This window comes from Rhinolophus ferrumequinum, chromosome X, assembly GCF_004115265.2.
Source record: "Rhinolophus ferrumequinum isolate MPI-CBG mRhiFer1 chromosome X, mRhiFer1_v1.p, whole genome shotgun sequence".
Classification (NCBI taxonomy): Eukaryota; Metazoa; Chordata; class Mammalia; order Chiroptera; family Rhinolophidae; genus Rhinolophus; species Rhinolophus ferrumequinum.
In genome coordinates, this window is record NC_046284.1 from 116,450,299 (window position 1) to 116,477,941 (window position 27,643).

General features: G+C 41.1%; 2 protein-coding genes across 6 annotated transcripts in view; one reads left to right on the plus strand and one right to left on the minus strand.

Annotated features, from left to right (window-relative positions):
* Nucleotides 1–10,586, minus strand: part of OFD1 (OFD1 centriole and centriolar satellite protein) — a 35,184-nt gene extending 24,598 nt beyond the window's left edge. The window contains exons 1-5 of one of the 4 annotated variants that reach the window (XM_033110666.1): nt 10,282–10,586; nt 9,739–9,837; nt 5,637–5,837; nt 3,849–3,917; nt 3,731–3,761 (exon numbers count right to left, since the gene is read on the minus strand). In XM_033110666.1, coding sequence (XP_032966557.1) covers nt 3,731–3,761; nt 3,849–3,917; nt 5,637–5,837; nt 9,739–9,831 — 394 coding nt within the window. In that variant the 5' untranslated portion in view covers nt 9,832–9,837; nt 10,282–10,586. Of the gene's footprint in view, nt 1–3,730; nt 3,762–3,848; nt 3,918–5,636; nt 5,842–9,738; nt 9,991–10,281 lie in introns of those variants that run through there. The other 3 variants (XM_033110684.1, XM_033110674.1, XM_033110695.1) reach the window with 3 other exon arrangements.
* On the plus strand, nt 10,444–22,907 carry TRAPPC2 (trafficking protein particle complex subunit 2). 2 transcript variants are annotated; one of them, XM_033110706.1, is made up of 5 exons: nt 10,444–10,591; nt 17,380–17,491; nt 20,018–20,162; nt 20,465–20,550; nt 21,771–22,907. In XM_033110706.1, exons 2-5 carry the CDS (start codon nt 17,399–17,401, stop codon nt 21,867–21,869), a joined length of 423 nt encoding a protein of 140 aa, XP_032966597.1. In that variant the 5' UTR covers nt 10,444–10,591; nt 17,380–17,398; the 3' UTR covers nt 21,870–22,907. The 2 variants fall into 2 exon arrangements, with proteins under 2 accessions (XP_032966597.1, XP_032966604.1); XM_033110713.1 differs by lacking the exon at nt 10,444–10,591 and adding an exon at nt 15,426–15,448.
* The last annotated feature ends 4,736 nt before the right edge of the window (nt 22,908–27,643 follow it).

The following is a 27,643-nucleotide window of genomic DNA, read 5'->3' on the forward strand; positions in this document are numbered from 1 at the left end:
CTCTTACCCCTTCCCTCCAAATCCCTGGCAACCATTGATGTGTTCTGGTCGCTCCCACATCCTCACCAGCATTTGGTGTTGTAGGTATTCTGGGTTTTTGCCAGTCTGATAGGTGTGTAGTAGTAGCTTATCGTTTTAACTTGTATTTCCCTAATGACAAATGTTACCGAGCATCTTTTCATGTTTATTTGCCATCTGTCTATCTTTTTTGGTGAGATGGTTGTTCAGATCCTTTGCTCTTTTTTCAATTGCGTTGTCTATTTAGTGTTGAGTTTTAAGAGTTCCTTGTATTTTTTTTTTTACATCTGCCACTTGATTTATTTACTTTTTTAGTTGCAGGAACCTTGTATATTTTTGATACAAGTCCTTGATCAGATGTGTTTTTTGCAAATAGTTTCTCCCAGATGGTAACTTGTCTTTTCATTCTTTCAACAGTCTTTCACAGAGCAGACATTTTTAATTTTAATAAAGTCTAAGTGATCTATTTTTTTCTTTCATGTATCATGCTTTTGGTGTTATAACCCATCACTAAACTCAAGGCCACATAGATTTTCTCCCTGAAGTATTACTGTTTTGCATTTTACATTTATAACTATGGTTTGTTTTGAGTTAACTTTGGTGTAAGGTGTAAGGTCTGTGTCTAGTTTCATTTTTGGGCATGTTGATGTCCAATTGCTCCAGCGTTTGTTGAAAAGACTATCCTTCCTCCATTGAATTGCCTTTGTCGAAAACCAGTTGCCTGTATTTGTATAGATCTATTTCTGGGCTCTGTTCTGTCCCATTGGCCTATGTAGCTATTTTTTGCCAATCACAGGTTAAGGATTTTAATTTCCAGAAAGCAAAGAATCAGTGTCCACATTTTCTGGCCTGCTATTTTCTGGGTATCATTATCTCTGAAAGGAAAAATTAGGGGTGAGAAGGATGGGTGAGTGGAATCTAGGGGAAAAGTACTATGGCCATTCAACAGATCAGCACCCTTGGAGTACAGACATAGGAAGATGATAAGACCATAGGTCCCTGTCAAGGGATAGAGAGCAGTTAGGTACAAAATATCTTCCTACATGTTTTCTGATCGTCTCAATCTCTTAATTGGAAGCAACTAATTTTTAAAATAATTTCACTTTTACAGCAGCTGTTTTACTGTGAACGAAGAGTTCTATCCAAACTGCCACTAGAATGCCTGAAATGTCTGCTACTCATATTTTTTCTGAGTTTCAGCAATTTTACTAGGATGCTGGGTAAATGTGGTAAGAGGTATTAGCCAGATGTCTTTCTGAATCAAAAGCATTTAAGGAGAGTGTGTAAAAGTGAAAAGCTATTTTTAAGGATCATATAAATGCCTATAATAAGTGAATTATTTCTTAATATTCCTTCAAGCCCTAAATTTCTTTCTGAAATAACAGTTAAGCTACAGACACCAGCTATATACCTTAGACCTGTGGTGTCTGATATGATAACCACTATTCACATGTAACTATTTAAAGTTAAATTTAAATTTCAGTTCTTGAGTCACACCAGCCATATTTCAAACGCTCAGTAGCCACATGTGGCTACCATATCAGACAGCAGAGATACTGACAGCCCGATCACCACAGAGAATGACACGAGATGGCACTGGCTTAGAATACAGAATATAGATCACTTACCATCCTGACCTTCAGTATGGATGACCTGCTCTTCAGGCAGTCTAGAATGTCTTGGGATCCAATGTACTTATCCTCTGTTAACATGACTACCAAAAGACCAGGCAACTAAGTCACACACTATATAATGGCTGGCAGAAAGCAGGTACTCAAATGGTAAGTTCTGAATGAATGGCCCAGTGCGGGTGGTAGAAATGCTGTCAACAGACAAAACCCAGGAGCCACACACAAAGGACCACTACGTGTTAGAGATTTTTTTAAAAAGACCTGAAGAGGAGCAGCCGGATGGCTCAGCTAGCTGGTTAGAGCACGAGCACTGAACAACACGGTTGCTGGTTCGATTCCCATGTGGGCCAGTGAGCTGTGCCCTCCACAACTAGACTGAAGACAATGAGCTGCTGCTGAGCTGCTGGAGGGGTAGCCGGATGGCTCAACTGGTTAGAGTGTGAGCTCTCAGCAACAAGGGTGCCGGTTCAATTCCCCCATGGGATGGTGGGCTGCGCCCCCTGCAACTAGATTGAAAATAGCGACTGGATTTGGAGCTGAGCTGCATGCACCCTCTACAACTAGATTGAAGGACGACTTAGAGCTGATGGGCCCTGGAGAAACACACTGTTCCCCAATATTCCCCAATAAAATTAAAAAAAAAAAAAAAGAGGTAGGAACTTATTTAAAAAAAAAAAAAAAACCTGAAGAATCCCTACGAATTACAGGCAAGTTACCAGTTTATGTTCATGTGACAAAGTCTGTCATCAAATCTAGCCCATGCATGGTCTGGCATCCACGGTAGTCGTACAGTTGTAAACGAAAAATCCCTGTTTTTCTCCTTCTGTGCAGGGAAAAACCCAGCTCTTCCCTACTAGGTTTCTCTTCCCGTGAGTCTCCTTTACTTTTACACAGAACACTATACAACACGTCACTTCTGACCCTTCTGTGGGGGTTTCTCCCCCACGCCAAACAATTCTCTGTGACACCAGCTGCGTGTCCTACAATTTAACTCAATTCTCACCCTGTCTACACAGAGACAGCATTAGGTGAAGGGTTCAGTCCCACAAGACTGCACCCCACCCCCACAAACACACACACACTCACTTCAGATGCCACTCAAAAGCCCAGGTTGTCACCTGTTTCCGACCAACTGACTACAAAATGGGTTCCCATGACTTCTTCCTTGGGTTCAATTAATTGGCGATAGTGGCTCACAGAACTCGGAAACACTTTACTAAAGGATAGGGTAAAGAATACAGAAGAACCTCCAGACGGAAAAGATGCGCCGGCCAAAGGTCCATGGGAGGGGTGCGGAGCTTCCGTGCCGTCTGGGCATGCCCCGCTCCCAGCACCTCCACGTGCTCACCGACCCAGAAGCATTCTGAATCCCATGCTTTGGGATTTTATGGAGGCTCCATCACAGATGCATGATCGGTCATTAACTCTCTTTTCAGTCCTTCCAAAGGAATAGGGGATGAGGCTGAAAAGTCTAAGCTCATCGTGGCTCGGTCTTTCCTATGACCAGCCCTCACCCAGGAGCCATCCAGGAGCCCACCCAGAGTTGCTTCATTAGATCAAAAGACACTCCAATTGCCCAGGAAATTACAAGGGTTTCAGGAGCTCTGTGCCAGGAACTGGGGCAGAGACCAATATATATATTTCTGTCTCATAGTAGTTATGGACTCTATGAAAGTGATTATCAAGGCCCAAATTAAAGCAATTTATCAGGCCTATATAAACACTTCAGAATAAATACACATATATATCACTTATTACTGAACAGATATTGCATTCTTTAAGCAAATATTAATACTCTATAAATTGTACCATTTGTAGGGTTCTTGATACTGTCTGCAGTTTTCTTATTTGAGTGTCTAAAAACTATTAAAAAACTTGAATTTGGAGGAAATGATCTACATTTGTCAAAACAACAGATGAATTATTCTTTTTAAAAGGTATTGTCAGCAAGGAAAATCAAATGATTTAATTCAAATTAAATTCCCTACTCTTCCCCTTAAAAATTTTTAGTTTCATACTTTTATAGGAAAAACTACATGACAAATATGTTTGCTATTCTCTACAAAGATAAAGGCTCCTACCTTTTTGGTTTTCTTTATCAAATCCTGAAATCTGTTAAAAGAAAATATTTTACCATCATTCAACTACTCGAGTATAATTAAGAAACCAAAGCAGATTATAAAAACTAAACAATCTTACCAGAGATTTGTAGAGACTGGATTTAGGGTTGATTTTAATGAGTTGTAATAGATCTTGCATAGTAAATACCTTAAGAAAAAAAAGGATTAAGTAAGTAGACACTTTTACAACAATGCTTAAATTGGGATGTTTCTGAATATAAGACTAAGTATCACACTTCAGATTAAATAAAAATAAGATTATAATGTTAAAATATAAAATTGAAGTTCTTTATACTATTAAATAAGTTACAATAAACATTGAGGTCAAAAAGATAAAATATTTTTCTTGATCATATAATTAACCTCCAAATACTTCACATCGAAGATGAAATGCCTAACAGAAATGGTTAATGCCTTACAGATGATAAACACTCAAATATCTGATGAACCAATGAATGAATATATGAGCAAATTTCAGGGCTTTTCAGTTGCAATGAGTTTTTTAAAACGTAAATAAACTAAATTTTTACTGTTTTTACAAGTATGAATGACTAAAGTACATCTAAAATAGTTTTAAACAAACATTTCAGGTAGCTACTCTTAATAAATATTCCCAGTACAGTGTGTATCATTTACTACGTCTACCATGAGAATGCTGATATAATTTATTTTCAATGGGTTTTCCTTTAAAGAAAATATTCTGCATGGCATCTTATAGTAATAAAAACCTTTAAGTGTGTGAACTAGATTAATTACTGCTCTAATAATTACATAACTGATTATTCATGCAATAAGCAAAACTGTGAAATGTAATTAGAAACTTAGAGATTGATAGATCAAAAAATAATTCCTAATGTTGAAAAATAAAGTTTGGTTGTTAATGAACAAATACAGCCTGTTTAAATTTTAAGTTTTCCAAATACTAACACTGTGTTTTCTTAAAACTTCTGAATATGAAACTTTTGGACAATTATAGATAAGAGTAAAAATAACAGAGGGACAACACCAAGAGTCAACCCTAATGTAAACTATGGGCTTCAGGTGATAATGACGTGACCATGTAGGTTGATAGATTGTAAAAACGTTGATGAGGGAGGCTGTGCACCTGTGGGGACACGGAGCACAGAGGAAATCTCCCTTCTGCTCTAAAAAACTAAACTGCTCTAAAAAACTACGTCTATTAAAAAAACAAGGGTAAGTTTGCTATCTCTGCCTTTAAAATAATAAAGTATGACTAATATGCTTAACAGTTATGGTGGAGGAATATAGTTAAAATAACTAGAAGTGGTAAACCATGTATTAATATTTGAGGACACAGATTTTTTTTTAATTAACAATTCCTCACTTCTCTTATGTAACCAGAAAGGACTACCTAGAGATGGTACTGTGGCATAGGAAAAAGAGCACATTTGAGAGACCTAGGTTTACTGCCCTGTGTTGCCACTTAGAAATCCTGTGACCTTGAGCAAAGCACCTCACCTCTCCAGACTCCGGTTCCTCATCTGTGACACACATAACACCTGCGTGTGACTAGCACAGTGCAGAGCTCACAACAGACATGCAACGTCAGTGGCAGTTGCAAGTCTTTAGTCGAATACATGGAACGTAAGATCAATTCTAGCTCCAAAACATTTCGTGAATCTACACATCACAATTTTACAGAAGATAATCAAGATCCCAAGAAACTGACAACAATATCAAATTTAATATTCCTTTGTTATTATATAACAAATATATATGAATTCAAAGATGACTGAGAAATGGACGCAGCCAGCCAAGGAATAGTCAGCTATTACGCAGCACTTTACTGTTACCCGAGGAAAATGCTGTTAATAGAAAATTCAGCAACAGGAAGGGAAGACTTTACCTTTTCTTTTGCCAAACCACTTTCTGGAAAGAAAACAGAAAGGGAATACTCATAGCCACATCTTTGTAAGTGATCAGCCACCAGAGAGTTCGAAGCACCTATTAAGAGGGTGCTCCCTTCCACTGAAATAGACTGGGGCCGCACTTCTCCAGTCAATACAGGGTGCATCAATTCGTGAATGAGCTGGTTCCTCAGCTGCGTCTAGCTCAAAAACAGAAAAGAAACAAGAGGGAATAAACTTTCAGCAGGACTGTTGCACTGGAGATACACAGATTTGTCACATGACTTAGAATCCTTCCTTTTATTTTCAAAGTGGTTCCAGATCCATGGCCAGAAGTTGGAACCTTCCCCTGCACATGTTGTCTTACCCTGTGAGATGAGCAGCCCAGTGGGTTCTGGAAAAAGAAACTTGTTTTCACCAGCTTCCAAGTGTACTGGTGGTTAGGCAGAACACATGTAGACTCTAATTTCTCTTCCCTATGAGCCCATCAGCAGCTTTTGATAGGGGTATCAGGTATAGGAGAAAATTCTGCTGCTTCCTCACCTCTCAGTGGATTGTTGGAGGGTATGAAAACAATATTGGCTGAAACCAGTTCATTGGGCATATCGATCAAAACAAAACTGGGTTCCCAAAAGGGAAATGACATACGCAAGAGAGAAATGAGTAAATCCAAAGCAGGCTTATTAAGATGCACTTTTGCACATAGTGTTTACATCTCACACCATGAAATACAATCATTTTCTCACATTTTATGAATGAAGAAATTTAGGTTCAAGGTGAGTAATTTTCTCAAGGTTATGACACTAGTTATTATTCATTTGGTTTTAAGAAAATCCCTAAATTAATTGAACTACTGAATATTTGTTCTATTTTGTATATAATTTGGAAACATACAATTGGGCTGAGCTTAAGAGTATGTTGCCTAGATTCACGGGGTTCAGCTATAAATAATGTCTAATGTATTCGTGTTAATACAAGCAAAAAACAAATGGAGTTGTTATACCTCTTTCTTCTATCTTTTAGCGAGAGAGTCGAACAGTATATACTCGTAATTACCAGTATAGAGCAGGACTTATTACACATCTAAAACCCTATAGTACAAAAGACATTTACACTGAACAGAATACACATGCTCTACCTCATCTAATACAGTTCAGTAAAGAAATAATAAAAAAAGAGAAACTACAGCATTCTTCACCAGTAAAATTTAGAGGTGGTTTAATTAGATTTGTAACACACTAAAGAAGTCATATATATTTAGATCCAGCTTCATTAATAAAAGGACTGACAGAGTCTTGCAAACAAGTACTGAACTAGGATAAAGTTTAAATGAGTGATATAAGCAGGGTGAAAGGAAAATAAGAGTAGAAAAAAATGAAATGACATTATAGATGAAGTCCCATCTTGACAAACACAAAAAGCATGGCATCTAGCACTTGCTAGAAAGAATTGCAAAACTGGCTGGGGTTTTCCAACAGCCACGCAAAGAGGGAAATCCATTCAGAATTAAAGCCTGCGATGTCCCTAAGACAGAAATAAGTACAATCATTGTGAGGTGAAAGAAAGTGGATGAAAGCATATAAGTAATGTCATGCAGGGACTCAGCTGCCGCTCCCCACACAAGAACGCAGGAAAGAAGTGGGAAAGAAGGGACTTGGGGACCCTCAGCACATCTCTCTCAGAAATTGACAGATTGAGTAGACTCAAAATAAGAAAAAGATTTGATAAACTTTGCTTAATAGATACCTAGGACTTTGTACTTAACCATAAATACAAGTTCTCTCCAAACACCCAAATAGAATATGAGTTAGGCCACTAAAAATTCAATAAGTTTTAAAAATTAGAACCCACCCAGGCCATAGTCATTGAACTGAGAAAGTAAGAATTAGCTCAGACTGAGTAAAACTCTGCCCTGCCATTGATAAAGCTGGAATAACAGAAACCAAATAGCCAGCTACAAACAGGAAATATTTCTCCAAAAAATACACTGTAGCTGTAGAGAGGACAAAGCTAGCATAATCCTGATACCAAACCTGAACAAGGATAGCTCAAAAAGGATACTGACTAGTCCAATATCAATTGTGACTACAGATGTGAAGTAGAACAGTAGCAAATCTAATCTAGAAAGCCAGGGAAAAAAAGAAAAGATGCCATGCCCAGAAATGCAAGGACCATTCCACATTAGAAAGTGTTATTAACGCATTGGACACTATGATTAATTCCAGGTGGGTTCAAGTGTTAACTGTAAAAAAAATAAAGCCTTTTTTAAAAACTTAAAAGTGAATATTCATGCTCTTAGTGGAGAAGAATTTAGTGAGATTAGAAAAAATAAAGACATCAATAGATTTGACTATTTAAAAATATAACATTAATATTTTTAGAGCCAAATTAAAATTGAACAACAAGATAAAGGATTGTCACAAAAATGGAAAAAAGATGAAGTTTCTACTAAAAGAGTTCTCATACATTAATAAGAAGACATTAACACCCTAGGGAAAAAATGGCCAAGGAACATGAACTGCCAATCCACAGAAAACATACAAACGGCCAGAAAGTATCTGCAGCCTCAATAATCAAAGGAATGAATACTAAAATAATATAAGGGTTTTCCAACCTTAGACTGGTTTTTATTTATTTATTTATTTTTTAAAACATTTTTCTTTCTTAAATTGGGGAATATTGGGGAACAGTGCATCCCTCCAGGACCCATCAGCTCCAAGTCAAGTCATTGTTTTCAATCTAGTTGTGGAGGGTGCAGCTCACTGGCCCATGTGGGAACTGAGCCACTGACCTTGGTGTTATGAGCACCGCACTCTAACCAACTGAGCCAACCGGCTGCCCCAGACTGGTTTTTAAAATGTCATGATAATAATACTAGAGTAATACAAGCATTCTCAAACTGCTGGTGGAATAGAAACTATCACAACCCTTCTGGAACAAGACACATACACCAAGAGACTTAAAAAAAATGTTCATGCCCTTTGATCTGATTTTCCAGGATAGAGAGTTTACAGGAACATAAGTAATGCCACTTCATCTATCCTAGGCAAAAAATAAGAGATGCAATTGAAGGAATGTGTAAACGTGGGTATAACCTCTTCAACATTTTAAGTGTAAAATATACTTCTGAAATATATATAGTAGTGAAAACATTTGAGCTAACCCTACTTCTTGCTGTTAATTCATATATAAAGTGCACTAATATTTGCTGCCCAAATTAAATATTCAACATAAATTACCCATCCACCCAAACATGAGCCACTGAAAATGAGGATTTCAAGAAACTTTTCAGGACACAGCAAAATGCTCACTATATAATATTAAACTAAGAAGGATACACAGACACACACACATATTATGCCAGTTAAGTGGCTGTATCAGAGATGACTTTTCTCTTTTATGTTTTTCTGTAGTTTTCAGATGAGTCTGATGTGGTTTTGAGTCTGAAGTGGTTTTTCTTTTTAAATTACAAAAACAACGGGGGAGGGAGAAGAAAAAAGAAAAATCAACCTCACTTCTTAATTTCCCGTTTTAAGTGTAAAATATACTTCTGAAATGTATATAGTAATAAAAACACGTTTGAGCTAATCCTACTCCTTGCTGTTAAAGTGTCCTAATAAGTATTTGCTACCCAAATTAAGTATTCATATCTTTGAATACATTTTAAAAAGTTCTCGCTCCCCAAACTATCCTACACTTAATGTACACTTACTGTTTTCTATATGGTGTCAATGTCCTTCATTCAAATGTGCGTATTACAAAGCCACTTATTAATTCAGGAACTTCTAAGCCAGGTTTATAAAACAAGCCTAATCTCGCTAAACTTTGTTCATTTTATGACGTTACCCACTCCTATCTCAATGTCAGTTCAGTAAATCTATTATTTGAATATGTTCTTTTAAGACTACTCAAACTCTAAACCATTTGAGACTACAGTTCCAGGATAGTTATTACAGAACATAAAAATGTCACTCACCAATACAATCCAACATACATATCGTACTATTTTTAAAACCCAAGACCTGGATGGATTTAAATGTGGACTTCCTGCTACAGGTTACACTTGTAAAAGTTATCAACGGATATGCCTGGAACTGATACCTTGAGCGTGTCCAGTATACCCCGATCCTTAAACGTCTGGTACAGCTTTTTGCGTAGCTCATCCTGACTCAACACGTCAGATTTGGGGGGCATGGTGGGCTGTAAGAGAAAGTGATTGCCGGTTACCTGGCAGGTAGAGAGGACATGAATTTCTGAAAAGACTCGTGGCTGGCCCCCAGGGAGGCCCTAAGAAGCTGGGCGGGGAGAGGAGCTTTAAGGAAAACAAACATGACGCTTCATTTCCGCCCCTCCCTGAGGAGGGACCAGAGTCTAAGCCCTCACGTGTCTGCTTCTTCCCAAGCCAGCCCCACCCCACCCCGAGTTCGTGACCCAGCCCGGCTGCAGGCTCAGGGCAAGGGGAATCCCCGCTCTGAGTCCTGCCTTTGTTGGGGGCATCCGGAGGAACTAGGGAGCTGAACGCTCTGCCTCCCACTCCGAACTAGGAACTCCCACTCCGAACTAAGAACTCCGGCAAAGAAGAGCACTTCCTTTCTCCGCGGTTCTGAAGGGTGGGCGGGGTCATGGCCCACTCGCGACTCTCACCTGCTGCTATTGGAGGGCAGAGATCGGGAAAGAGGCGGCTGCAGAAGGCGAGGCACCAAAGCACTCCGCACTGCTCAGAACCGGTCCCGCCCCCCTCCTGAGACCCGCCAGGCCGAGCCGCCCTAGCCTGGAGCGCTACAGCGCATGCGCTAGGCTGCGGCGCTCCAACCGGAAACTCCGCCCACGTACCACCCTAACGCAGCGGCAGAGTCTCGCGAGACTGCTCAGGGAGTCCCAACTGAAGCTGCGGAGCGCGGGTCCCTGCCGCGGGAACTGACTGGGTATTTCCGTTGTTGGTGTTTCGGCGCAGGTAGGAAATGGAGCTGGGAGGGGGGAAGTGGGGACGCGCTACGGGGGACGTCCCAGGCCCCGCGTGACCCGCATGTTGGCCTTGTATCTCCACCATGTTCCGGCCTGGGGCAGCCGGGCCGGACCCGGCCATCCGCCGGCTGGCTGAGCCCGTCACAGCCCACTCAGCCAATCCACACGGCGTTTCAGCCTGCAAGTATCCACCAGCTCCGGGGGCTTTGCTGCTTTCTTTTGCCTTTCACCAGGTTACCCAGCTAACCCAAGGGCTTCTTAACCGCGGCACTGTTGCCATTTGGAGCCCAAAAATTCTTCGTTGTGGGGGCTGCCCCGTGCACTGTAGGGTGTTTAACAGGATCCCGGCGGCCTCTCCCCACTAGATGCCCCAGCACCTCCCCACCAGTTCTGACAACCATGAATGTCTCCAGACATTGCCAGATCGCCTCTAGGAGGCAAAATCTCCCCTGGTTGACAATCACTGAACTAAACTTTTAGTACCAACCGTTTCTGCATGCTGTGAGGAAGAAGATAAAGCTGAGTCGGATCTCTAAGATGCATAAATCTCATTAGAAAAGGAACCAGTCTCTCCAGAAGCAATAATGAAAACATTATAGCCAGAGAATTGGATAAGAACTAAGATGCATTGCTCACTGAGTAAAGAGTTTAGAAAAAGGAGAGGTGGTTGAAGATGGAAGCGAGCAAGGACATCTCTGTGGAAAAAGTGTGACTTCATCTGGGCCTTAGAGGGTAGGATTTGGATGGTGGCAAAAATGCAAATACTTGGTACCCAAGTAGGCAACTGCCCTCTCCCAAGCCCGTAGCAGTAGCAGTGGATAATTGATCACAGCGCTCTTTCCTGCTGACCCCACTTGTTCTCAGAATCCCTCAGCACCGGTTCCTGGCAGTCACTACCAGTTAATTAGAGCTGGCCCAGCAGAGGAAACCCATTTGCTATCTGTAGTCAAATCTCTTTTTCATTAGACAGCATATTATATTTAAAGATAAGATTGTGCTCTACGCCATTCCCCCCCAAAAAAATCTCCCCCCATCCCCCAGTTTAAACATTCTCAGTTCCTTCAGTAGGTTTTTTTCCAGAGCATTCTTGAGCCTAGAGCCTGCCTTCCTGGCAGCACACTCAAACCAGTTATTGATTATTTTTTTGAAATGAGATTCCCAGAACATTCCCCAGAGTTGATGTATTAGTAAAGACATTGTCTTCTCTTGATGCAGCCTAGAATTGCATTTGCTTTTTTTGACCACTGTATCAGACTGCTGCCTCTTAGTGAGCCTGCAATAAATGGAAACTTTTGGGTTCTTGTAGGTGAACTGCTGTTAAACTTGGTTTTCCTCATCCTATTTTTGTGCAGTTCATTTTTTTTTCAAGCCCAAGTATAGGACTGTATTTTGCAATTTTTTAAATTCTGTTTTGTTAATTTCACCTAATTCTAGCAGTGGAGATAATTTTGAATCCTGACTTTTTGCCTTCTAATAAATTAGCTACCCTTAGCGTGTTATCTTTGAATGTGATAAGCTGGCTTCACCTCACAGTTACTGATTCAAATGTTGAGCTGTACTAGGTTGAGGTCAACCTCAAAGTTCCCTAGAGACCCTGTGCTGACATGGAGCCCGTTGTTAACATTCAAATCAGCTATGAGTTGTGTCCCTTATTCAACATATAATGAGTGCTTCCTGGGCTCCAGCACTGTTGTAGCTCTGGGGATACCACAGACTGTTACCATCCAGGCTACAGGTCTCTAGTTGTTTTTACATAGATACCGAATTATTTCTTACAATAACTTACTGTCTCCTGTATTTCCCTTCAAAACACAACAGGTAAGCTTGGCATGACTTGTTCATGCCAGGAGTACGTGGATGATTAATAACCTATTCTATTTTTGCCTAGAGATTCACATTAAATGAGTTAATGTATAATAAAAGCTCCTAGTATGGTGTCTGATCAAAGACAGCCATTTAATACATATTAATGTTTCTGTCAGTGTTTTAATCTCTTTGGAAGTACCCAATTATAGACTTAAGGAGATAAGCCTTTGTTTCTGAAGGAAAGCTACTGAAGGAACTGAGGATGTTTAAACTGGCGGCGGGGGGGGTCTTTTTGGGGGGGTGGTATACAGCACAATCTTATCTTTAAATGTAATATGCTGTCTAATGGAAAAGGGGTTTGCCTACGGATGGCAAATGGGTTTCCTCTCCTGAGCCAGTTCTAATCAACTGGTAGTGACTGCCAGGAATAGGAATAACACTTACGTGGCTCTTTTCTGTTTCTGCGACTTCTCACATGTCACGGGTCACTGGATATACAATCATATTTGTTAATCCAAGAAAGGTAGTTTGCTGAAACCAGGAGACCTGTACTTACTGAAATGTCTATATTTTTAAAAATATACCTATGTTGAGGTTCACAGCCTGCCTAACTTGTTCCTTCTACACGTGCTGTTTGAAAATCATTCTCGGAGAAAATTGAAGTTCAGCAGATCTGCGTCCTCTGTTAAGTGTGCACCAGGTGCTTGAAGCAGTTGACTTTTCTCCCTTGCTTTTTCCTGACTGTAGCCTAAAAAGGCTATTTTCCTTAACATATTGCACACATTTCAGCTCATTTTGGGCATTTGCTTTTCTGATGCTAGCCTCACAGGTGTCCCAGGTACCATTTTTATGTTCGTTACTCGTTAGTGCCCTACTTCTTACATTATTATGTACACGTACTCTTGGAGTTCAAAGTGGTCCAGAGCGCCTTGTGTCACCACGTTGGTTTTTTTAGTTGTCTCTCTCAAAAGCAGCTCAAGTCACCCTGGCCACCCGAGACAGCTGCTGTTCTCACCACAGGTGAGAGTCCTGGCTCCCCTCCATTCAGCCAAGAAGCCCTGTCCCTTGTAATGGAGGATTTCTTTATAAGTACCTTAGAGACTTCAGCAGCTTTTCACAAAGGTACACGCGAACAGACGTTATCAGCGAGGCCACTGAGGCCCCGAGGCCTAGGCACTAAAGAGTCAAAGCCATGTTGGGCTAGTTCATCCCACCACGCCTGTCCTTCCTGCATTCCCTTTTCTGTATTCCGGCGACATCCCACACTGTGCTAACTACAGCCCCCGCCTCGCAGTTCCGGTCTGCAAACACTGAGCTCTTCTTAGGCACTGGGCTCTGTGTTAGGGGTACAAGTTGGAAAAACCCCACAGCCCCTGTTCTTTTCCAAACTTTTGTGGCCATATTGCTCTACGTAGCTTCACTTTGACACACTGTTGCCCGCCCCCCAACTTTTTCCACAGTGCTTTGAAACCCATGTCCCACAGTAAACGAACTCCTTTTGCCCCCACTCTCTTGATAGAACACACCTTCTACCTTTTTGCTGACACTTCTTGAATATTTCCTTTTTTCTCATACTTGCAGGGGTTTTTTTCAGCTTTGATATGTATGTTAGTTTCATAGGGCTGCTGTAACAAATTACCACAAATTTAGTGGCTAAAAACAACAGAAATGCATTACCTTACAGTTCTGTAGGATAGAAGTTGTAGAACGGTCTCACTGGGCTGAAATCCAGGTGTCAAGAGGACTGTGTTCCCTTCTGGGGGTTCTCAGGAAGAATTTGTTTCTTTGCCCTTTCCAGCTTCTAGAGGCCACCCGTATTCTGTGACTCGTGGTCCCTTTCTCCATCTTTAAAGCCAGCAATGCTGCGTCTCGTGACCATCCTTCATAGTCCCATTTCCCCGACTTCCTCTCGTGCCTCCCTCTTCCACTTTTAAAGCCCCTGTAATGCATGGGGCTCACCTGGATTATCCAGGATCATCTCCCTATCTTAGGGTCAGCTGATAAGCAACCTTGGTTCCATCTGTAGGTTGAATTCCCCTTTGCCTTGTAAATTGACATTCACTGGTATCTGAGATTAGGATGTGGACATCTTGGGGGGGGGCAGGGGGGCTCTTGTGGCTACCACCCATGTTCGAAAGTGACATGTTCATTTTCATCCCTCTTCCTTCCCTTTCTTTTCCTTTCTCCGTGAATACATCACATCTTGATAGTCTGCTTGATCACCTCATCCAGATGCTGGAAACATCCTCAATTCCCCAGTTAATCCATTGCCACGTTTTGTGTCGCTACCTCCTGCACACCTCCAGACCTAGTCTTCCTTGGAGATGCTCGCAGGACCCCTGTTTCAGGGGATGGGAAAATTGAGCAGACACATACACAACTCACACAAACACAGCAGTTGCTTTATTTGTATTATTTGTGTTACATATTGGAGTTCTAAGTAGTACTTCGTGGGTGGAGGGAAGGTGGAGGAAGTCACAGAACTTAAAAAAAAAATTGATCTAGAGTTGCACTGTCCAGTACAGTAGCCACTAACTACATATGGCTATTTAAGTTTTAATTAATTAAAGTTAAATAAAATGTAGAATTCAGTTCTGCAGACACATTAGCCACATTTCAAATGCTTGTAAGCCACTAGTAGCTACCACCTTGGACAGCACAGGTACAGAACATTTTCATTCCCGCAGCAAATTCAATCTATGGGACAGCACAGAGCTCTAGAGTGTCTCCCCTTTGCCCACTCCCTCGGCATAGTAAGCCCTCAAATGTTAAATGATCGTAGACACTCCCTTCCTGAGACAGTGCGGTTATATGGTTGCCTTCCCTTGCACGTTACCTTGCAGTTTTTCCTTGTCAGAATTCAGTAGTTCCTTCCCTCCCTCAGCTGTTGGTGAAATCAAATTATTGGCAGCTCAAGTTCTGCCCAGCTGGGTCGTTTGTGATATAATTTATGCGGTATTTCCTTCAGTTCCCTTTCTGTTTATCCTCACGCTGTACTTCGCGCTGTGCTCCTCTCCCAGTCGTGGGATTTCCATACAGGGTGAGTGTTGTGTGTGTGTGTGTGTGTGGGGGGGTAATCTTCCTTATGCATATTTTGTCTTCTGCTGCTGCTTAAACGTATGTGTGTGAGTTGGGCGGGGGCGGGGAAGTATCTGTCTTATTTTTTCTGCTGCTTCTTAAATGTTTGTGCTGAGGAAAGTAAGCCCTTCCCTTGGCAAACTCCAGCTATGAAACCTATTCCAGCACAAATGAATGATGTCATTGTTGACTTTGTTAAAATTTCAACTTTCCATCCCTCTTCCCCTCCCTTCCTCTAAAGAATTATTGCCAGTTCTCCTAATTTTGCAAAGCTTTTGTGTCATTCCTGCTTCTCTTTGTTATCTAGCTTTACTATTTGGGCCTTTTTCTCATCTTTCCCCTAAAACAGGGACCAGCTTTTTCTGTAAAGGGCCAGATGGTCTCTGTCAAAACTGCGCGTCTCTGCCACTGTAGGGCACAAAGCAGCCTTAGAAGAGAGTGAAAGGATGGTTGAGGCCAGATTTGGCTTGCAGGCCATGATGTGCCCACCCCTGCCTCAAATCACATTGTAAATCCTACTTCATCGTGCCAAGAGTCTCCTGTCTGCCTTTTCTTCTGGATACGGCCTTCCGATGCCAGAGTTAAAAGTGCCAGCTGTGCCCTGATTTCCTTTACAACATGTTATATTCATTGGGAAATACATTTCAGATTTCTTTGGATTTCGTTGCGTGTTGTGTGTGAGTCAGCAGAAGTCTCAGTGAGGCTTGATGCGCCCTGTGCTCTGGCACACCTCAGCTGTCCACTCCCCGAGACTGTACACTCCCGGTTATCCGGAGTCCCACCCCACGTGGAGGCCTTACTAGTCACCACATCTCCGTGTGCATGTGCTCTTCCGTGTTGTTCTAGGTAACATTTACTGAACATCTCTTATGAACAATCCACTGCTGGGTGCTTTACATGCATTAGCTTGTGTAGCCCTCAAGCCCACCCTGAGGCAGCTACAATTGTTGCCTCAGTTGTTATCTCTGTTTCACTGGGAAGGGAACACATTGGGAGTGGGAGATTAAGAACTCTTGGGTGGTCACATTGCTAGTAGGTGGCAGAACTAGACTTCAACCTAGCTTTGTCTGATTGCAAACACCCTGTGCTAAAAATACATACATAAATCCATCCATCCGTCTGGATTTTGATTGTGCTGAAAAACCACAGAATCACTGATTCCTCCCCCACTCCCCGTTTTCTCTTAGTTTTATTTCTTGAGCAAACCTCAACCCTAATTCCAAGTACTCTTAATGCATCAGAATTTCTTCCTTTTTGGATTATGATTTCTTCCATCTTTTCTGGAATACAAAACCTTTCCTCCTTTCTCATAAATGGTGTTTGAAGATGTATATCATAGGTCTTCTATTTGCAAATACTTAATTTGTAGCATACATACGTCAGGTAGGAAGAAGACAAATACAGCAGTCTGTAGATAAGTGCTATAGTATCTCCCCTTTGTGTAAATAACATGAGGTAGACTTGTTTTAGCTTCCTCAGAACCGTGCCTCCTGAAAATTTGTAAGGCAAGCCAATTATTTCCTAATCAGCACCCTTATTAATCTTTCAGGTGTTAGTACTAATGCTAGCCTGTCCAGTCCAAGTATAGCCCCGCTTGCCCTAAATGCTCCAAACTTTCAGATCATGAGAATGTTGGTTTTTATGATTTCATATTAGAGTCTTCCAATTTCCCTATGAAAATACAGTACTGGATTCTACAGGACATATCACAGGTATATAATTTGTATAGTCCAAAAGCCATATATCTATGGTAGTATACTGGAAAAGCAGGCCAAGCTTAGTGGCCTTCTCTGCAACTTCAGGGTTAAGTAAAAAATTGAATTCTAGATTGCCTGTTAACGATTTTTGGTTTTCAGTGTTAAATACTAAAAATATGTATTTTCATTTAATTAGGAGTTATATATTGAAGACAATGTCTGGAAGCTTCTATTTTGTAATTGTTGGCCACCACGATAATCCAGTTTTTGAAATGGAGTTTTTGCCAGCTGGAAAAGCAGAATCCAAAGTGCGTATGGAACCTTAAAAAATTCCGTAAGAATTGTTACGCTGTTGTAATGATAATGGTGTAGTATGATTTTAGAACTAGAAGAGATCTGGATAGATGAGGTAACTGGAATCCACCACAATTAAATGAGGCTTGCTCTGCAGTCCCACGGAGATAGAAGCCAGCCAGGGAACGTCCTCTGAATTGTTCGTTTATCCGTTAATTCAGCACACACTTAGCACACACTAGCAGGATGTACCCTGGTCTTCAGTTCCCTGTGCCACCCACTATGAAAAGGGACTCCTTAAGCACATGGAAACTTGGTCCACCTATAGTGGGTCTGGAAGAACAGTCATCACGGCCTTGAAATGCCCTGAAAACCCGTTCAGCTCCCAGTGAATCACATTTTTCCTCAGAACATCCATAGTAGATCCCTTTATACCAGGGAGGGTTAAAGAAGAACTTCACTTACCTGTCCTCCCGCTGCCCCTGAGACTACGACAGCTTCAGTGGCCTTCTGCATTACCTACTGGCCGGGTGGTGCCCACATGCTCTCCTCCCCCGTGACGCACCCAACTTCCTTGTTGTCAAGAATGGTTCCCGAAAAGCAAGCTTGGTTCGAGAACACGTCGGCATTCGGAGTGAACAGAGCCATCGAGTCTTGAGAATAGCTGGGTCCCTTCCGTCTTTCTGTACTAGTCCTGTTCCTAATTACTGACGTTAGGCTGGGTTTCTCCTAACCTCTAAAATAAACTTTAATGTCTTTTAAGACAGGAATTGATTTTTGAAATTAATTGTAATGTATAATACCCAGTGTATGATGCTTTTTAAATGACCAGATCTTACCACTAAAATACAGAAATTGAAGGGATATCCTACAGGTGTCATTGCTCATAATTTTCCCACACGCCTATGAGCTGCTTAAAACGTGGGTTTGAGGTATCTGTGTAGCAGTAGTCACGTTGTGTTACACAGCTCCTTAAATACAGCTTCTGTGCACTCCGGTGGCCTGGCGATAGGAAAAGCAGTGCAGAGAAAAACACTTTGTCGCGTGAGTTGGTCTTAGTTCTTTCTCCTGCTACCACTCACCTTAAAGCATTTCTATAGTTTTCTCCTAATCTCAAGATTGATCATCAGTGTAAAATAATAGAAAATGCTACTGTGAGCCCGATACAAAATACATCCATTTCTCTAAGGATTAAATTAGCTGCATCATGGCAACGGGACTGACGTGAACATGCTTTAGCTCTGCAAGGGTTTCTGGGGCCGCTGGCCGCCTTCCTCGGCCTCCTCAGCAAGGAGGCTGGGTTAGTTTCCTAGGGCTGCCATCCCAGCCTACCACCAGCTGGGTGGCTTAGAACAACAGAAATGTGTTGTCTCCCAGGTCTGGAGGCCAGGAGGCCGAGATGAAGGTGTCGGCAGGGCCGTGCCCCCTCTGAAGGGCTAGGGCAGGATGTGTTCCAGGCCTCTCCCAGCCTCCGGGAGTTCCTTGGCTCGTAGCAGCAGAACTTGATCTTCACATGGCGTTCTCCCTGCGTGTCTGTCCAAATTTCCCCTTTTTACAAGCACATCAATCATGTTGGATTGGGGCCCACTCTACTCCAGCCCGACCTCATGCTAACTAATTCCATCTGCAGCGACCCTCTTTCCAAACTAAGGTCACATTCTAAGGTCCTGGGGGTTGGGACTTCAACGTAGACATTTGGTGGGGGACACAATTCAACCCGTACCAGAGGTGTTCTTTGAAAAATGCATTTTGAAAGTAAAATTCCACAGGAGTAAGGCTGCATGCAGGTTGTGAGTTCCCTCTCTGTATTGTGGGACTTTCCCAGCTTCTCCAGTTAAGTCATTTCCGCCCATGCAAAGGACTGTCTCCTGCCATCACACAGGTGACCGCTGACTGCTGGGATTGAGCATGGCCTCCTGCTGCTCCCTCCCAGGCCCCCCTGCCGTGTAAGCCAAGCCTTTAGGAGTGCCACCTCATCTGTCTCCACCGTTCACCAGCTGTCACTGCGCACGGCCCCCTACCCCAACCCTGGCTTGTGCCAATAGCACCTCTGTGGCTCGGCCCCAGCTTACCTAAACTGCCCTCCTTTATCCATAACCACTTAGGTCTTTTTCCCTGTCTTCCTATAAAAAAGATACAAGCGTCTTGGAGGACCTTTAAACACAAAAGGAGGATCTACTTTTGTGTTTAAATGTAGTATTCTTTTTTCACATGCTTAAATGGTTACAGAAATTGGAAACTTCCTTCTTGCAAAATTAAAATAATCTAGTTTCTTGAACACATTCATTATTACAATTATAAATAACTTAATTATAATTGGCTGTTTCTATCGGTTGAGTTTCAGATACCAAATTTAAAAATAGAATATGTGAAAACACTGAAGATCTTTTATAAGCGTGATGACAATAATAAACGAAGTAAAAGCAGAAAGTGCTTTCTCCCCACAAGAAAAACTATGTATAGAATTTACAGAATGAAATGTTGGCTTTCTTGACGCTCTATGGAAATGTTAACCTGGTGCTGCTCTCACTGTCACGTAGGACGACCATCGTCATCTGAACCAGTTCATAGCTCACGCTGCCCTTGACCTCGTAGATGAGAATATGTGGCTGTCAAACAACATGTACTTGAAAACGGTGGACAAGTTCAATGAGTGGTTTGTTTCAGCGTTTGTTACTGCAGGTCATATCCTTACCTTTTGAATAAAGACATCTAACTAAAGGTTGGGGTAACAAACTAGAACATGGGACATGGATGCCAGGCTTTGCCATTTACAGGACTTCTATTTTTTTTATTTTGTATTTATTTTCTAACTTAAAAAGATTATGTTCTCTTTAAGATAAAACTAACCTAACTTTGAACCCAGTTTATGTATTCAACTTTTCCATCGCAAAATACACTGCATGTGACTAATTTGAAGAATATTGTATCAACTGATTGCTTTTCAGTTTTCATTTCTAAGAAAGATTATGCCTTAATTATCTTACATATGAGATTTATTATGCTTCATGACATAAGGCAAGAAGATGGAATAAAGAACTTCTTTACTGATGTCTATGATTTATACATAAAGGTATGGTATGTTCTAAAACTTCTTAAATCTGATTATCAAAAGGGATTCAGATTTTGACAGGGAAAGGGCCTATTGAAGTAACTCCCTTATATACTACAGTTTTCATCTCAGACTAGCTCTCCTCCAGCCAGAACTCTCTCTGCATCTCCCTCATCAGGCAAGCCTTCACCCCCAGGTTATCATGTTATTTAGGAAAACAACTCATGGTGGTTATTTTTAAATCGATTTCATTCTCCCTCTTTTGGTGCATATAATTGATTTTATTAGGGAACCCTAAAGAGAAGAGGCAGTCTACATAAGAAAAATTGTTTCATGATTTTAATCTAAAATGTTTCCATGTACTTTACAAATAAGTTATAGTGCAATGAATATAGATCATAAACCAGCAGGGAGTGATTCATATATTATCAAAGAGTCACTCGAATGCCACCCACATGTCTTGATACTTAATTATAAAAAGTAAAATAATAGTAGGATGTCAGTGGTTAAACTGCAGTGCTAACAACGGTATGTTCTTAATGATTTAAATGTTCTGTGTTTGGACAAGATTTTTTGCATATCAGCACAGCTAACAATATTCCTAGTCAGAAGTAGCAAATATTTTGCCCTCTTATAAACATGGACAAAGTGATTAAAGTAAAAGGTGGTAACTGTTTTCCTTATTAGTGATTCCATTTATTGTTAATAATTTAACGTTATGACCCACTCATGTTATCTGAGAAACTGATCACTTAGCCTTATGTTAAAGGGGAGTAGTATTAAAAAACCTGATTGTTAAAAAATTACAAGAGTAACTTTTAGTATCAGTGTGGTGTAACTTTTTCTTAATTCTGAGCATATGGCAGATTTTTAGTTTGTGTTTTATGTAGCCAAAGGGCCGTACAGATTAATCCATATATTTATAATGAATATACGTAGGTTAGCATTTCACACACAGGGTGAATCGTGGAAGTTAATTTCGCTGACATAGGCGACACTTACACCACCCTCAGTTATCAGTTTTGCCACACGTACTTCTCCAAAGTAAAACACCAAGACAAAAATGTCCTTAAGGGGAAGTTAACTATTTAACAATGGAACATTTTCGTTGAAAATTTAAAAGACTTGTTTGGAATGTCTTTAATGATTTAATCTAAAACTAAAATAATTTCCTTTTAGAGATCTATGATTTGTCTGTCTTTTCACTTTGACAAACTCACTGATACCTTTTTTCCCCCTAGTTTGCAATGAATCCATTTTATGAACCCAATTCTCCTATTCGGTCAAGCGCATTTGACAGAAAAGTTCAGTTTCTTGGGAAGAAACACCTTTTAAGCTGAATGCAGAGAAATTCGGAAATAAACAATGTCACTACAATGGGGTATGCTCAGGAATGTGTACATTGTAAGTTACTTGATTAAATAGACTGGAAAAGTTTTACTTGTACTCTCAATTTATCTAAAACTAATGAAATTCCTTGTATATTTAACAATAGTACATTCGGTTCTTAGAATTATCAACAGATCAACATTTGCTTATGAACAGTGTTATTTATAAAGGGCTGTATTAGTAGTTTTGAAATACCTTTATTTTTTAAGTTGAGAATAAGCTTTTGACTTTCCTCATTCGGATTGCTTGATCTTGATGTAACAATCCAGAACCAAATGTCATTGTCAAGATTTGGTAGACAGATTTAAAACTAAAAGCGTCTGCAGTGAGGAATGAAGTTGCTAGCACATACATGGGCTTAGCTATACATCTAGAAATGTTATAAAAATGAACAGGCAGTATACATAGCACTACCCAAGAAGCCGAAGCAAACAGCTTTTGCAGTGCCAAATGCCACATGCATGTCCCTGTGAGAGACTGGGAACAGTGATCCTGCTGTCATTCTAGAATCCTGGATCCGTGTTTATAAAATGGGAGCTTGGGACCAAAGTGACAGGTTATGTCACTTATATTTACGAAACGAAACCTTGTATTTCGTTTCCCTCAGTGTATTAAAGATGGAGTGAACCTGCTGATATCTGTACTAGTAAAGCATTGTAAGGCAATGGTAGCGTTATAAACAAAGCAAAGCCTGCATTACGTTGACATTTGCACTCTTGGCCTTTCAGGCTGTGTACCAGACGGGGCGGGGTGGTCTCTTGTACTGTAACAAGTGTGGGATCCTACTGTGAACGAGTAAATGTCAATTGAAAACCAACAAAAATAACCAGATACTTTCTACGCTAATTATAAGCACTTGAATTTTCTTCTATTCTGAATAACTTGAGCAAGTAATTCTAAGTTTGGTCTTGTATCTTTGTGAAGTTGCTACCATGATTTTTTACCCCATCTATTTATTTGATTTCTTAAATAAAGATGTTTGTCCAAGATTGTGGAAGTTTAATATCGAATGTTTAAAGTGCTGCTCACCCTGCCACCATAACCGTTTTAATTCTATTTCCCGTTGACCATCTGCAAACAAATATACTCCTATTATCTTACCCCATTTTACAGAACTCAGATCGCCTCACACTAGGTGCCAGAGCTCTGGGAGCACTCAAAGATACTCAGCTAGACATCTAGGAGTAATTTCAGCCGTGCTCATTGGAGAGACCCAAATACGTATTTATAGTTTGCTCTGCGCTCCGACGCAGAATGCAGAGGGCTGTGAGGCAGGCCAGCAGGAGCAGCAGCGGGTGTTTCAGCAGAAGTTGTAGGGTAGAGACAGGTCACACCTGGTTGAGCTGCACAACAGCGATCCTTTTCTCTAGGCTTGAGAAGGTGAGATGGGAACGAGTAAGAAGAGCCCTGCGTGAGTATACTACTGTAGTTAAATGCCAAATGTCATGTATGACTGACTGCATCTTTGAAGGAGCTCGAAGGCAAGTCAAACAAGGAGCATAGGAGCCAGTGGGCTGCATAGGGAAAGCATGCCGGGCTGGAAGGTGTGCAGAAAAGCCACACTGGCATGTGGAGGGGACAGCTGACAGGACGGGACGAGGACTGGTTAAGGAGGCTGAAGAGCTAGCAAAGCATAGATCTGGTAGGTAGGTAGCTCCCTGGGCGTCAGGCTGCCCTGAGCACTAAATTTGTAATCAGCACTCCTAGAGAGTTCCAAATAAAATGCACAAATCTGGTTTTGTCCTCTTGCATGCTTCATAGTTGCCCACACTTTCCCTGTATGTAGAGACCATGGATCTCTGCTGTACCCATACTACACCCGTGTTCTTTCTCTGCCGTCACGTCAGCTCTTCCTGGTTGATGGTCCAGTGGTGACTTCTCAGAATCCAGACTACACAGGTCCATTTTCTACTTAACACTTCACTGCCCCACAAGCCACTGGTATGGTGAGAACTGGCATCAATACCATATTACAGTGAGAGCTTATACCAGTTTTTATAGAGATGTAACACAAAATTTTCTTTTAAGACAAGGAATACCTAGGATGTTTTAACTTCAACTAGGGAATTTTTCATAAGGATGAAGGTGACAAAAACTTGAATCCATTGATGGAGTTCTACATTTCCCTCTTCCACACAACTGTAATTGCTAGATTGCCTGTCAAATGTACATTTGTCCATTTTCCGAGGTCAGCAGTTTGCCCTTAACAGTGGAAGCACACAGACGGCCCAACGCTGGTTGGGGTTGGCGAGCAACAGTGCTGTAATACAGGCCCGTCTCCTCCCAAACTGGGGCGCACCAGACAGTTCTCTCCCGCTAGCTTCCTTGGGGCTCTGCGGTTGCTTCCAGCACTCCTGCCACCACCTGCTTCCCTCCCACCCCCCAACCCTTGTTTTTGGCCCTATTTTTCTGTATAGGTAACACAGGCCAATTAAAGCACCTTTTACTTTCCCCCAAAGAATCAGATTTTCAGCTACCTTTTGCTGCTGGTTGAAGAAGAGCGTTTTCATCAGTTGTAGTTTCTTTGAAGGCCCAAGCTATTCAGTCAAGTTTTGTTCCTCCTCTTAGTTACCACATTTCAGTACCATGTTTGGTCACTTAGCCCCGTTCCCCGGGTCCCTTTAAGTCACCATGACTGGATTACTCTCCCTTCCATCGCCTGTCTACACACACAAAGATCTATCTGTTGCCTTGATCAGTTTTGCTACCTAGCTCTAGACCTCTTGAATGCCAACTAATCTAAATCTTTTTTAGCTAAAAGTAGATTATTTGAGAAGATGCTTAAAAGTTTAAAAACCACTAAGGTATGCGCTAAATCTACACAGGTATCAAAATCCTAGTTTGTAAATACCTACACGTGTGTGTTACGGGCTGAGCTGAACCCCTCCCTCTGCCAATTCATTATGTTGAACATCCCAGCCCCTAGTCCCTCAGAATGGAACTATTTGGACAAACGGCCTTTAAAATGAGCCCATTAGGGTGGGTCCTAATCGAATCTGACTGGTGTCCTTACAAAAAATTTGGGCATAGATGGGGGGAGGCGGGGCAGAGCACACAGAGGAAAAGTCATCTGCAAGTCATGGAGAGGCCTCAGGAGAAACTAAACCTACCAACACTCTGATCTAGGATTTGTAGCCTCCACAACTGTGGGAAAAGAAATTGCCATTGTTTAAGCCCCCAGTCTGCATTTTGTTACGGCAGCTCTCGTGAACTAATGCAATATGCTTTCCCTAGGTACTAAATACCTAGGTGGATACCCAAGAAACCGACACAGGCCTGCCTCCAGGGACAGGAATTGGGTGGCAAAGGTAGATGTTTGTCCCTTGTGCCTTATGATTTTGAACCATGGACTCTACCGCCTATTCAAAAATAATCATAAAATTTACTCCTAATACCCATTGTTCATCAAGGTGTGGGTAACTGGCACTTTCATATACTACTGCTAGATGTCTGTCAGCAGAGAACGGTTTGAATAGCTGTTAGACATCCACACAGCTAATAAATGAGGCAGGTCTACTATAATGGAAATATGTCCAGATAATTGAGAAAGGGGCAAGTCACAAAACAATGGGCACATTTTTTATTTGAAGAAACAAAGCAAGTCCCCTCGAGAAAAACCAAAAGGAAGAATATATTATACCAATTTGGGGGTGACCTGTTAGCTCAGTTGGTTAGAGCGTGGTGCTAATATATACCAATTTGTTAATGGTGGATTCCTGTTTTGTTTTTTGGATGGAGGATTAGTTTGTTTTTTTGGGGGGAAGAGCGGGGAAAGATTGATTATAAATAATAAAAAATAAAGGCTACAGTAATCAAAACAGCATGGTACTGGCATAAAAACAGACACACAGATCAATGGAACAGAATAGAGAGTCCAGAAATAAATCCATGCCTATATGGCCATTTAATCTACGACAATGGAAGCAAAAATGTACGATGGGGTAAAGACAGTCTATTCAATAAATGGTGCTGGGAAACCTGGACAGACACATGCAAAAAAATGAAGCTGGACCACCTCCTTACACCATATACAAAAATAAATTCAAAGTGGCTTAAAGACTTAAATGTAAAATCTGAAACCATAAAATACCTAGAAGAAAATATAGGAAGAAACATCACAGACATTACCCAGAGTAAGATTTTACTGATATATCCCCTCGCGCGAGGGAAGTGAGAGAAAAAATAAACGTGGGATTATATCAAACTAAAATGTTTTTTCACCGCAAAGGAAACCATCAATAAAACAAAAAGGGATCCTACTGAATGGGAAAAGATATTTGCCAATGATATATCTGATAAAGGATTAATATCACAAATCTATAAAAAAACTCACTCAACTCAACTCCAAAAAAACAAACGACCCAATTAAAAAATGGGCAGAGGACTTGAAGAGACATTTTTCTAAAAAGGACATACAGATGGCAAACAGACATATGAAGAAATGCTCAACCTCACTAACCATCAGAGAAATGCAAATAAAAACCACAATGAGATACCACCTCACCCCAGTCAAAATGGCTATCATCAATAAATCAACAAACAACAAGTGCTGGCGTGGATGTGGAGAAAAGGGAACCCTTGTGCACTGTTGGTGGGATTGCAGATTAGTGTAGCCACTATGGAAAACAGTATGGAGGTATCTCAAAAATCTGAAAATGGAACTACCCTATGATCCAGTAATTCCACTCCTAGGTATCTATCCGGAGAAATCCAAAACTCCAATTCAAAAATCTTTATGCACTCCTATGTTTATTGCAGCACTATACACAATAGCCAAGACATGGAAACAACCAAAATGCCCATCGGTAGATGACTGGATTAAGAAACTGTGGTACATTTATACAGTGGAGTATTATGCAGCCATAAAGAAGAAAGAAATCTTACCATTTGCAACAACATGAATGGACCTAGAGAACATTACATTAAGTGAAATAAGTCAGACAGAGAAAGATAAGTACCATATGATCTCACTTATATGTGGAATCTAAAAAATAGAATAAGTGAATGAACTAATCAGAAATGGTTTTGGAGACAAAGAGGAAAAACTGAGGGTTGCTAGATGGGCGGGGGGGGGTGGGGGTAAGGGGGAAGGTGAGGGGATTATAAAACAATCAGTAACCACAAGATGGCCACGGGGTTTTGAAAATTAATCTGGGGAACGTAATCAATAATGTTGTAAAGATTTTGTAGGGTATCCGATAGACACGTGTCCCATTTCGGAGACCATCTCAGGGAAGATGTAGATGCCTGATCACTGCACTGTACACCTGAAGCTGAACAATAATGAATGCCAACTATAACATTATATATATATGTATATATAGGTATGTATACATTTACAAGAGGCGGAGTACAGCATTGGGAGTGGAGACAGTGGAAATGGGATGGCTCGGTGCGATGTCAGAGATAGTGGATGGGGGGCGGGGGGTGCACAGTGTGACGGAAATAAATGATAAACGTCTAAGAAAAGAAAAAAATAAATAAAAAATAGAGCTCTCTCTAACCTGAGAATATGAAGCCATTTAATTTCCCCAAATTAAAAGTGTTAAAATGTTAGGAAATTAGACTTTCAGAAGCTTAGCTTATTGTAATGATACTCTTTTCCAGTGGTTCCCAATGAGTGGGGCCAGGGAAAGAAACATACCTATTTCGTTTTTGAAAATGTTACCCCCCACCCTGCATGACAATCCCCCTCCCAAGCATGTCCTTTGAGAACCCACCACTA